Genomic DNA, 12,767 nt, shown 5'->3' on the forward strand with positions numbered 1-12,767 from the left:
AAAAATAATTTAAATCGTTTTATTTAAGTCAAACAACAATTGTAGAGATCCTAGATATTGCTTTTTGAACACAAACATAGGAGATTAACAAAACAAGCATTCATATTTCTAGTTTTAAACACTTTAGTTCTACATGTGGAATGCAGATATTTGAAAGAGATTTTCAACAAGGTCAACACAATGTATGAGATAATACGCACTGGGGTATGGATTAGGCTAGTCTTCACCTCCATCTTCCCGTTTATGATCCTAAATTGGCTGGGGGAGTGTGTGTGTGTGGGGGGGTGCTTTTTTGCTTTTTCATTTCACAAATGATTGCTCAACACAGAATGAAATACACCAAAAGAAGAAAATAGTCTTTTTATACCTAGGGAAGAAGCTACTACTCTTAAAATGATCACTTCAAGGTAACAGACATCCAAATTGATGTGGTTTTCTTTGAAACCTCATCAGTAAATCATTTCTTGCACAGTAGGTTCGGCATTAACCCTGCATTTAGGATAGGTAGTGTTATGGAGGGCTGGCTGCTGCATACCAACGTCAGTATCAAGTTCTTCATCAGGAATTAGAGACTGTCCCGGATACCAAGCAGGACAACACTGGCAAAAAAACAAAAAGTGAACTGCAGATAGGTCAAAACAAGCTACATTTACTCTTAGAAAAATTTCATAAAACATTACTGGATATGTCATTTTAAATGCTAGCTTATAATAAAACACGATGGAATCCTTTATTTTTAATACCTCATGTTCAAAGGTATTAAAGGTATGGTCTTTACATAGGTTGTGTTTTAATAAAACACATTAGACAACATACACATCTTATTAGAGAACATTAAAAACTTGCCAGCTGGTGAAGGCTATTTTTATAGTTACTATAGAGCTCACGTTTCTCTATTCAATCAGATCAGTAAATGGGTTGAACTGTCATCACATTAAAAATATACAAAATTGTTTGCTCTATTAGATGATTTTTAAAGAAATATACTTTCTTTAGTTTTAACAGATTCTTGGCAACAGGAATCTTATTCAAAAAAGTTTTGCTCCTGTGTTAAGTTACTATCAGTCCAAGTGCTCTGAACACTCCCCCCTTTAAATGCTTCCTGCAAACTTAGTTTTTCAAGCTGTAAATTTCAATAGTTATGGTAGAAACCAAACCTCAGTGGGAAAAGCAGTGCCCTTTGGAGTTGTCATTCAAACAAATATAAGAGTTCTACCAATTTATCACTTGTCTAGTTTTGCAGAAATTCCATTCACATAACTCCTATGAAAATCAACCACAGTTTTACCATATCAAATGACCCAAAGCACACCACAGGTATCCAGGGGAGATCGTTCACCAGTGCATCTTTAGCTTGATTTTAAAGTCAACCTTAGAGACAATCTGGGCGCTGCAGTTCTCAGAGACAAACTGCCTACCCATGGGCTAAAGATTTTTCAAGTTAATGAACTTTTCATTTGCCACACTTTTGGTACCAAGAGATTTAACCAGGAAAAAGCTCAAACCTCAGGGTTCAAACTACAGCATGAAAAAATAAAGTATACAGCAAGCACCATCTACTTCCTTTGATCTCTCAAAGATGTCAACACTCTATTCCAGTCCGGGGGTGGGGTGAAGTGGCTGAGCCCTGTAAGGAAACTTCACCCAAAGGGGGAAAAATCTGTTTGGTGGCAATTTCAAAACAAGTTTCCAAACTGCAGAAGGGACTCCAGCCCCTTTGACTTGCAGAAACCACACATAAGAAAAGGACAGAAAACACTACAAGGCAGGCTTATTTTAATTGCCCACGGGTTTCCAATGCAAAGCGCGACAACTTAAATGCATATTCCAAATTCTTGCTCCAAAGCCGTCTTCTTTGTGCACTGAAAAGGAGGAAAGACAACCCCATCAATTGTTCTCTGCAGATAAAGGCACTGTTTTGTAGTTTTCCCCCAAATCTGAGCCAGCTTTGCTAATGACCTGCCCACCCACCTGGGGCCCTTCCCAAGGTGGCCCACGGGAGCTGCCCCACACCTTCAGGAGCCCAAATACTCGACAGCGGGCAGCCCCAGTAGGCTGTCTTTTCGTTTAGCTGCTGGCCTCCACGAAGACGCAACCTGAAAGAATTCGTGCCGCTTATTTTTCTAGAGGAGACGGGGGTCAATGACTACATTTTTAAAACCCCACATTGTTTTTTCCTCACGAAAGACATCTGAAGGCGAATCTGCAACATTTTTCTGCAGAGAAAACACGGACTCGAGATCCCAGAGCTACCAGGGGTTCTTTCACACGCCAGTATTAAGGCAGTTAAGCAAAAGCTCAATGAAAGTTTTCGGAATTGTGACCTTTTTTTTTTCTTTTTTCGTTAGACCACCAGCTGTTACAGCACACACAAAAGCGTACACAGTACTGTTTTTCATAGGTCCGCGTTTAAATGAGATATGCAGAAAACGGGGCCTGAGGAAAGCGTAGGGTTCGAAATCGCAATGGCACATCCGTGTCGCTAATCCAGGGCATTTGGTTTGGAAACGGTGCCTCCGTGCTCCGCTCACGAGCCCCGCCATTGTCCTGGAAGAGAACAGTGTCCACTCCTTGGCATTTCGAGACTCGAAGGTGCTGGGGGATCCCGACACGGTCACGAAGCTCAAAATGGCATCCCCCACCCCAGAGGGCCCGGGAGAAACGATTTCAGTCGGGACTGGAGGGAGTGGCGGCCTCGAGTGGGTTTCAGGTCCAAGCCGCCCCCCACCCCGGGAACCCCAGCCCCCAGAAGACTCGCCAACTTCCCACGCCCAGTATGCCCTGGAAGAACTTCTTCGCTTCCGTTTTTTGTTTTTTTTTTAAACAATTTTGCGCTCGGCCGCCACGACCTACATTCTCCCGCGAGGCGCTCCTAGCCGAGGAATAACAAGGGAGTTGAAACCACACAACAGTTCGGCAGCCCGCAGTCAGCGCTTTGCTGCGCTCCGCGGGGGTTCGCATCCGGCCGCCATGTTCCTGACCCGAGAGCCGCCCCCAAAACCAGCCCCCCTTCTCCCCAGCCCTCCCCTCCGCCCCCCTCCCGGCCCGGCCCGGCCGAGGCCGCGGCGCTGCAAAGCCGCTTTCAACTCTCCCCCGCCGCCCCTCGCAGCGAAACCCGACTCGACGGCTGCCGGCTGTGCGCCTGCGCGCGGCGCGGGCTCGGGAGCAGGCGTGGGGGCGGGTGGGGGAGGCCGGCGGGCTCCCGGCCGCGGCTTGAAAAGGCCGGAGCGACGGGGAGCGGGGGAGGGGTTGGGGCCCGGGCCGGAGCCTACTCTTTCCTCCCAGCGGGTCACCGCTCCAGCCTCGGCGCGGCTCTCACACGTGCGCGCTAAAAACCCACTTCAAAGTCTGTTCTTGGCGCGGGGGCCGCCCCTGGGCCCTCGCGCGGGCCGCCAACCAGGCCCCGAGCCTTGCCACCCCCTCCAAAACCCTGGCGCGGCGACGAGACCGGAGGGCCGAGCGCGAGAACGCTCGCTTAAGAGCCCCGGGCGCCGGTATCGGCCTTCCGGCGTGCGAGTACCTCCCTCCCTCCCCCACCCCACCGCACCGCCTTAAGAAAATGAATGGAACACAAAGTTTGCGGCCAGCCCTGCGCTGTGGCCATCGGAGCTCACCATTGTTTGGGCTCGTATTGACCCCAGGTCCGGATTAGGTAGCGGCTGATTCCTGCTTTACAGCCCCGCCGGCCTAATGAGGCCGGGAAGGCGACGGGGCGCGAAGCGTCCTCGGAGCCCGGGCGACCGCCGGCTTACGGCCGCCAAGGGCCCTGTAGGTGGAGGTCAAAGGGTCAGCTGGCCGAGACCGCGAGAGAATTGACCCTAGGAAATGAGGTCCCCTCCTCCCGGCCCCAGCTTCGAACGGGCCTTGCAAGAACTTGGTGTGTGTACAGGGACCCCGAGCGGGAGCCCTGACTTTCGCAACGCCTGGCCTCGTCCCGGGGCAAAGCCTGACTAGACTTGAGCCCCGAGGGGGCAGACAGCCCGAGAGAAAACCAGCCTAGCTGCCGGGCGGAGATCCCGCGCTTCAGGGGATGAGCACGCCGGTAGCGATTCTTTCGGAAACTTAAGTGGAAAGAGGCCCTTAGACTTTTTTCGTTTGTTTGGGGGGTTTTATAAGGGGAGGAGAAGGAGCCAGGGGCGAAGAGGCGAGGAGACAGCAGGCAGCGAGGGGGGGGGGAGGGGCGAGGAAGTCCTGAACACAACTTTCCTGGGAGGCTTTGTGAACGGAGGAGATCCCTGCTAACTCTCCAACCTCCGCAGTAGCTAAGACCGACTGCCCTGCTTAGCCTGGACCCTGATCTTTAACCTTCCAAGGTGGATGAAGTCCAGACTTCTGTCTGCGTGGAAATAGACACCTTCCCCTTCCCCACCCAACGTGGAAATCTTAAACTAAACCACCCATTTTGGAAAAGATGGACTTTTCACAAAGGTCTTACCAGGTGCAAGAAGTAAAATAACAGGTCGATTACGAAGAACCCAGCTGACATTCATGGTTTCCAGCTGATCTATCTTTAGGGCTACAAGGTTTTTTTGTTGTGGGGTGGGGGGTGCGTATTCTTTAAGGTATTTACTGAAAATTCAAGAATGTCAATGTGCACTCCCAGAGTCAGATTATAGGAAGAAAATCTGTGAAAAGTTTTCTACTAACGCAAACTTTTCTTTGCAACAAGTGACAAGGGCATAGGGATAGACTATTTGAGAAATATGATGCTACACCCAGATTAGAGGAAATCATGTAGAGGGGCAAAACTTTTACATTATCTTAATATAGGTTATCATCATTGTTCATTGGCATCTTCCCCTCTTAGGACACAACGCTCTACTGTAAATTTTTATGGTAGAGTAATTTCAAGCCTAGTAAAGAAAGAGCAAACTCTTCTTTGTGTCCTAAGGAGATGTTTAATTGTTTAATATATTTAATGCGGAGGGGTGGGGGAAGCAAGTTTCTGAAATAATCTTTCAACCAACCCATCATTCTACTGCCATTTAAGGTTAGGTTACATTGGGGGTGGAGAGGGAATTCATAGAGAAAACAGTAAACTGTGGAAGTTAGATGCATATTTCGGAAGAAAAACATTATTTAGACTTCAGTTGGAACACATTTAGAGCCAATCTTATGAGTATGCACTTTCTGAAAACTTGCTGAGCATTTAAAATGGTCTCTGGTTTGAAGTGAAGGAAAAATCCTGAAATAGGAATTTGGTCCAGCACCCTCAATGTCAAGGTCAAGATTGGAATGTCTGGGCTAGGAGTGGTAGACTGACCAGGTTACCTGCTCATCACTTGTGAAGTCATCCCAGTCCGTTCATGGCATTCAGACCCTTGCCTTGTCTATTGGTGGAGGAAAGTGCAAAAAAACGCATTCTCCACAAACAAAAAATCGCATCCAAAGCATTTTGCAATTAGAAACTGTCAATAATTAACTGTTGACAAAGATCAGTAGATAACTTAAAATACACTGCTTCAACTGTGTCCAGGGAATCAAAGTTTCGTTTAATCATCAGAACTTCTCTGAGCATTTCAATTTAAGGTCGATTTATTTGAACATGGAAGAAAATCAGGCACCAAATACAAAAAGTTATAAATAGATGTGCCAAGACTTTATTTCTTCAAAAAGAACAATAAACAAAATTCTAGAATTCAAAATGATTATGTATAATACCAAACTGACTGCCACCAAAAATCCTAGAGCACTGCCCCTTCAAGAGAAGGAGGTACTTGGCCTATTCATTACATTTCTAAATTCTTTACAATTCCTTATCTCCACCATTCTATTTGCTGATTTGCAAGTTGGTTATTCATGAAGAGATTGGGCTCTCAATATTAAACAGCACCCTAAATTAGTAAAAAAACAAAAAACAAAAAACCTCTCTCAGTACTCTACCCACTCCACCCCCCCAAAACAGCAATCACTTTCTTTTTCATATAACTGTAAGAGAACTGTTTGTCCAAATGAGTTGCTTCGCTGAAGATTAAATGGATTGTTAATATTTTATCACAAAGCAAACAACCATTTTTCATTGTTATTGATTTTAATGGAAACAATGCTCTTAACATCTTTGCCTACAAACCATGAACTTTAAAAATACACATTTTGCAAATGTTTTTTCTTTCCATAATATTTCAGAACCGCTGCAGTTATTACACCGCTATAAAAATGTTATGAATAATTGTGATAATTACGAATTGAACTATATACAGCAAAACAAACCAGCCTTTGCCTTCCAAAATTGTAAATGGACTATGGTTCTTTTAAGAAGCACTTAATCATAAGTAAGCACGGCTCGACTGGCCTTACTCATCACCACTGTTTCAGACATATGCTTACTTTTGAAAATATATAGATAGATAGATTTGATAGGCAGATTAGATACGTCATAGATACAAACATATATAGGTATATGGGTGATCTCTCAATAGAATAGACAGACATGCATCTTGCCGCAATGTTCATTTTTATGTAAGATAATAAAAAAAAACTAAGGGACATAAAACTCATTAGGTTACCTTATGTTTATATATGTAGGGCAGGGATGATTAAATCCAGCTTCTCAGTCTTTGAAGTACAAGATTGAGATGTCATGGCCACTAACTGAATTGATCAGTAATATTTGATTTGCATGCCGAAAATCCAGGACAAACACATTTAAACTCGCAGTTAAACAACCATCTGAGCTAGAGATAAAGAAAGGAGGGTCTTCCCAGATGGAAACTGACACTGTAAAGAATCTATACTGCAATAGAAAAATAATTTAACAATTAAAAAAGGGATCTGAGTGAGTTATAAATACCAACAAACAAGTTTCATTTGCTCTTGTCTCCTCTTTGTAGAAGGAGGCTGTTACAAAACAAGAGAAAGGAGTCAGTGGTTCAAAAATTGTAAATTTGTGTTCTTTCAAAACAATAAAATTTAATGCTAAAGCGGTTATAATCAAAAGCTGTACAGAATTTGTTAGAAAACATTTTCCATAAATATTGTTCAGTTCCCGGCACTTGTAGCAATAATTAAATTACAAACGATAAATATGGCATCAATGGATATGTATTTACAAAAAAAAAAGTTATTACAAAAGGCAACTGTATACTAAACGTCACAATCTGTGTAGAGTAACATCACATCCTCAGCCTGAAAAAATACTGAACAACAGTTTCGACCCCATTAGACAAAAATACATTCACAAGTGTAATGCTTTGAGGAAAAGTTCAAGACATAACAGGACTTTGGCACGGTTTAAGACTGTGAGAGTTTAAACAATCACCACTAAGGCGAAGATTTTTCCATCAGTTTTAACATCACCACCACCACCACCAATAAGCCTTCTATAACTTCCTCTCAGGAAACAGGACAAGAGTTAAAATGAACTGAAGGCGTTTAGGGATGGGGTGAGCAGAGAGCAAGAGAAAAGGGAGGAAAAAGCAGTGAGAAGATTTTTTTTTTAATCCTTCAAATGCCAAAACATATTTTCTAATCCTGAGAAAAAAGGGCATGGCTATTTTGGGATCTTGCCCCAAAACCTTCCTGGACAATTGCAATTAACAAGATGTAGCCCTATGTATGGCCTCTTGCCTTAAAACTCCATTTCCATCTGATTGGTCTCAGTTTTCTTTTTAAAATGCATTTGGTCCATTCTATGGTTAACAGGGTTTGTGTTTGTGTTTGTCCTCAGACGTACCATTCGTTAAAATTGGGAGGAAGTCCAGGGTTGTGGCTGGTGCTAGTTTGAACTGCAGAAGGGGTTTTAGTGGTATCTTTACTGTTTGCAGAAGCTATAGCGGGTGGAGTGGAAGATTCATAGCCTGAACTGGCAGCAGGGGAGGAATCTGACCCTTGAGATTCATGAACCTAAAATTAACATGTATATATTATAATGAATATAATTCCAACTGGCATTGTGCAAGCAAAAACAAGAGCAGAATTAGAGCACTGTAAGAGCAAGACCGCCCAGTGACCCACTTAAAAGAGAAATGCTGCTGATTTGGGGGTTTTGTTTTTAATTTCCACATTACCGATGTCTAGAAAGCCCCAAGATGTTCACCAACAAAACAGTCTGAGTCCTAAGACTGGCATTATGGAAAAGGAATAAAGCACTCTGATTTATTCATGCCCCTTCAGAAATGCTTTCTCCGCGGATGGAGCGGGGTAAGCACGTAGTCTTTGGGGCCCTACAAAATACTCCGGGCCCAGGTTTCGCCAAGCCCGCTTTGGCTTGGGAAAGCAGGTACAGAGAAAGGTGGCACGGGTGCCCTGGGCGCTGCGAGGTCTCAGACAAATGCGTGGGAATCCCACCGCGCTCCTCGGCCCTATTGTTTTACCGAAAGCCGAAGAGGGAATGAGCCACCCGCCCCCGGGTTCGGCGCGGGCACTCTCGGTTCCCACCGCGGGCTGAGCCGGGTAGAGGCGGCCACTGAGACCTCCAGCCCTGGCGAGCTCGGTTAGAGCTTCCCAGTAAACAACTGATTGTTCCCTCCGCTCCCTCCTCCTCCCCACTGTGCTCTCCCCCGCCCCCCTCCGGGTCCCCAAAATGGGTTCAAGGTGTCAACGCTGGAGCAAATCGGATTTAACGTGGAAGATACAGGGTTGGCAGCGCAGGCGCTTCCCTTCCGCGACCCGGTGTCGGGCCGAGTGTTTATAAACCGCCGACCGCTAATAAAGAGGTAATTACCTTCATGTGCTTGCGCAGGGAGCTCGGGTGCGTGTAGGACTTGTCGCACACTTTGCAGATATAGGGCTTGTCCGAGGTGTGCACATGCATGTGCTTCTTGCGGTCGCTGCTGTTGGCAAAGCGTCTGTCACAGCCTTCAAATTCACATTTGAAAGGTTTCTCACCTGCAGAAGGCAGAAACGCAAAGGGGGGTAAATATGGTCAGGGGCCGCGAGCTTCCTTGGGCCGAGCAGCGGGAGACAGAGCGTCCGGCGGTCCTCCCTGCCGAGAGGGAGCGCCGACTGGGGGCGGCTGTAGCATCTCTTTCCCCTGGTGAAAAATGGAGAGCGCGGGTTGAGCCTGCTGGGGTGGGGAGTGGTGGTCGGGGGCGGGGGTGGGGCAGGGCCGGCCCAGAACCTGCCCGGCCCTTTGTTCTCGCGCGGGATGGAAAGCCCCTGGCTCCTCCAAAGTTGCCCCTGAGTAGCGGTACCCCCCTACCCGGCCCGGGGCCTCCAAGCGCAGCCCCGTTCCGCCGATATCTCGGCGTTGCAGCCAAGGCTGGGCGGGACAATGGACCGGGGACGGGACAATCCCTTTTAGTTCCTCCTTTGTACCTTTTAATTTGCCTCTTTCAAATGCAGCGGTTTTGCTAAGCCCAGTATTAAAAAGCTTGGGTCGTCGTACTTAACGTTCGAAAAGGGAAAACTATATAAATCCAGGGGCTCCGGACAGTTTTACAAGATGCTCTGAACAAGCCCCGAAACTGTGGTGCCTTTTCTACTTTAGCTTTCCTCCCGAAGGACTGAATTGAACCTGGAACTCCAAATAAAAATAGTTTGACAAAAGTATCATTTAATTAGGAGATGTGCCAATCAATGGTAAAAAAGAGCGGAAGTAACCGAAAGTTAGTTTTCATTAGCATTTCTATGGTTGCCTCCCCCGACTGTGCGCCGAGACTAAGTCGCTTGTAAGCAATTCCTCTCCACACGTTCGGAGTCCCTTCATAGTAACCCAGAAAGAGACAAAAAGAGGCGGCGCCAGTTTGTTCCTGGGCGCGAGAAGGTTCCAATTAGTTCCTGAGACCGCAGAGCCGTCTGCCCGGGAAGCTAGAACTGGGCAAAAGCGCCGCGGGGCGGGGAAGGCGAGAGGTGGAGGGACAGTGACAGCGCTACTTTTTCGAGCGGCCCCGGCGGGGCGCCGCCCCTCTCTCGCCGCCACCCCTCGCTCCCTCGCGCTGAAAGTCGGCTTCGTGGCGCGGTGCCGCGGCGGACCCCGCGCCCGCCCTCCCGCCCTCCCCCTTACCTGTGTGGGTCCTCTTGTGGATCTTGAGGTTCTCGGAGCGGGCAAAGATCTTCCCGCAGCCTGGGAAGGGGCAAGGGAAGGGCTTCTCGCCCGTGTGCACCCGAATGTGATTGACCAGTTTGTACTTCGCCTTGAAGGACTTGCCCTCGCGGGGGCACTCCTCCCAGTAGCAGACGTGGTTGTTCTGCTCCGGTCCCCCCACATGCTCCATGGTGACATGTGTCACCAACTCGTGCATGGTGCTGAAGGTCCGGTCGCAGCTCTTCTTGGGCCGGCTCAGCTGAGCCTCGTCGATCCACTTGCACGACAGCTCCTGCTTGATGGGCTGCCGCATGTAACGGAAGAAGGCGCCGGGCCCGTGGTGGGCCGCCACGTTCACGCCCATGTTCATGTTCATGGGGCTGTAGTTAGGGAACTGCGCGCCGGCCGTGTAGGGGTCCGTGCGCGGGCTGGCCACCGGGCGGTACGGGTCGGCGCGGCCGAACAGCTCTCCGCGCAGCCCCAGGTGGACCTGGTTGTTGTCCACGTGCCCGGTGGGCGACGGGTGCCCGGCGCCCTGCTCGTGCAGCCCGGGGAAGAGCAGGTAGCCAGGGGGCTCAGGAATGCCAGCCGGAGCGTGCAGGCTGCTCGCCGAGCCGGCGAAGAGCCCGTGCTGCCCGCCACCCGAGGCCGCCTCGCCGAGCCCAGAGCCGCGCTGGCGGAACAGAAAGTCGCGAGTGGAGTTGAAGGCGGCGGAGGCGGCACCGCCGTAGCTGGGCACCTGGCCGGCGTGGTGATGGTGGTGATGGTGGTGGTGATGATGGCCCAGGGCGTTGGCGTAACCCGAACCCTGCGGTGTGAACGCCGAGCTCTGGCCGGAAGACAGATCGTGAGCCGCGGCGGGGCTCAGCTTGAAGGCAGCGGCGGCGGCGGCGGCGTGGGGCGAGTCCCCGAAGGGATTCAGCCCAATGCCCGCCGGCTCGCGGTTGGGCATCTCGTGGTGGCGCGGCGCGCCGAAGCTGCCCACTCCCAGCCCGGGGAACTGCGGGCCTCCGTCCAGGAGCATCGTCATGGGTGGGGCGTTCTTGTCACCAGCGATCCGGCTGAAGTGAGCGAGGGTGCGGGCGAAGGAGATCTCCGAAGTGTCGCAGTCGGAGAGGGGTGGAGGCGGTTGGACACTGTCGGGAGACCCCCAAGGCAGTACCAGGGGCTGCAACTTTCCGTCGCTGCAAGTCTCCTGCAGAGGGATAGGAGGGAGGAGGGGAAGTAGAAGGACCTGGAGGGGGGAGGAGGGGGGAGAAGGGAGGAGAAAAGACTCTGGGACTAGATCTGGTTTAACAAACTAACAAGCGCGCACAAAGAAAAATAAGCAAAATAATAAGTGGAGGGCGGAGTTTGCCAATTCTGTCCGGGGCACCCCTCCTCTCCCCGAGAGCGCACAACCGCGGGGCCAGGAGGCTCCCTCGGCACGGGCCTCACGGCTAGACTGCGCTTAGAAGCAGAGCCAGCTCGCGGCCGGCGGGCAGGAGGCAGGCTCGGTCCTCGCGGCTCGCCGCGCCAGTCCCAGCCTCTTCGCCTCCAGAGTAATGTCCTTGGACTGATAAAGTCACTCACTCACTCCTCTCACATAAACCGAGCGGGAGGCCGCGCGGCGAGGGCCAATGGGGAGCCAGCTGGCCCGCGGTCACCTGACCCCCGGCCCCGCAGCCTATTGGCCGTCGCCACACTGATTGGCAGCGCGGAGCGGGGAACATGGCAGCCGCGGCCGAGCGGCCGCCGCTGGTTGGGCCGTGGCCGGGAGCCTGGCAGGTGAGGCGGCGGCGGCCGGGCGCCCGCGAGTGGGCTCCGCGGGGCTGGCGCTGCCGTGGGGAACTGGAGCCAGGCTCAAGCTGGCGACCGGCGGGGCGGAGCCAGGGCCTCTCCCTGGCTTCCCTCCCGCCAGAAGCGGGCGAGCACCCCTCGGGCGCGCTTTACCCGCTTTGGCCAAATGAACTCTTTGCCGCGCGAGGATCGTTCCCACCGTCGGCGCGGCGCTGGACGTCCAGCCCCGCTTGGTCCGCTCCGCCTCAACGCCAAGAGAATGTGCCCCTTCCGCGGCCTAAGGGCGCGGATCCCGGGGCGAGAACAACAGTTCCACTCTCGCGGCCCATTAGCCGCGTCCTCCTCACGCGCCACTGTGGGCCCTGATGTCCCCGAGAGCCCGGACCCAGGCCGGTCAGCTCGCCGTCTGTGACCCAAGCTGCTGCCGGCCGGCCGAGGCCCAAAGGAGGAGAAATGGTTAGAGTTAGAGCCATCTCCCTTACTTCCGTCTGAGCCTCGCATTGACTCTTTGGTTTGTGAGTCGTGGCTGTAGTATACTGTCCCCACCACTGTCCCCGCCACCCCCCCACACACGACACACCAGGCACAAGACGGCAAACACATATAACACAGTAAGCTCACACACACCACACTAAACACACACAACTAGCAACAGTAAGTACACACAACCCAGTAACACAACAAACTACACATAAAACAGTAAACAGGCACACAACAAATTAAACACACAACAGGATAAACACACGCACGTAACAGCAAACACACAGAAGCACAAATACTAAATATGCACAGTGTACACTTAGCCTGTGCACACCAAACATGCACACAACACACTACACAGCAAACTCACTAGACACACACAGGATCAGTGCCATTTTCAAACCACAGGGCTAAACAGCTTCGAATTCTCAACATTTTCAAATGCAAAAGTGGGGGTCGGGAATGGGGATTGTGAGGTGGAATTTTCTTCCCTCTGAACTGCCAAGGCTTTGCCCTCTTCTTCTCCTACCTGGAGAAGCATATA

General features: G+C 50.5%; 1 protein-coding gene across 2 annotated transcripts; it reads right to left on the reverse strand.

Annotated features, from left to right (window-relative positions):
• Positions 1-310: 310 nt before the first annotated feature.
• On the reverse strand, positions 311-11,135 carry ZIC3 (Zic family zinc finger 3). 2 transcript variants are annotated; one of them, XM_022554247.2, is made up of 3 exons: positions 9,944-11,054; positions 8,663-8,826; positions 311-599 (listed from the first exon to the last, which is right to left on the reverse strand). In XM_022554247.2, exons 1-3 carry the CDS (start codon positions 10,992-10,994, stop codon positions 450-452), a joined length of 1,365 nt encoding a protein of 454 aa, XP_022409955.1. In that variant the 5' UTR covers positions 10,995-11,054; the 3' UTR covers positions 311-449. The 2 variants fall into 2 exon arrangements, with proteins under 2 accessions (XP_022409955.1, XP_022409954.1); XM_022554246.3 differs by lacking the exon at positions 311-599 and adding an exon at positions 7,373-7,842 and having other exon boundaries at positions 9,944-11,135.
• Between the last annotated feature and the right edge of the window lie 1,632 nt (positions 11,136-12,767).

Source organism: Delphinapterus leucas, chromosome X (assembly GCF_059928025.1).
Source record: "Delphinapterus leucas isolate spDelLeu-1000000601 "Yukka" chromosome X, BTC_Dleu_Yukka2, whole genome shotgun sequence".
Classification (NCBI taxonomy): domain Eukaryota; kingdom Metazoa; phylum Chordata; class Mammalia; order Artiodactyla; family Monodontidae; genus Delphinapterus; species Delphinapterus leucas.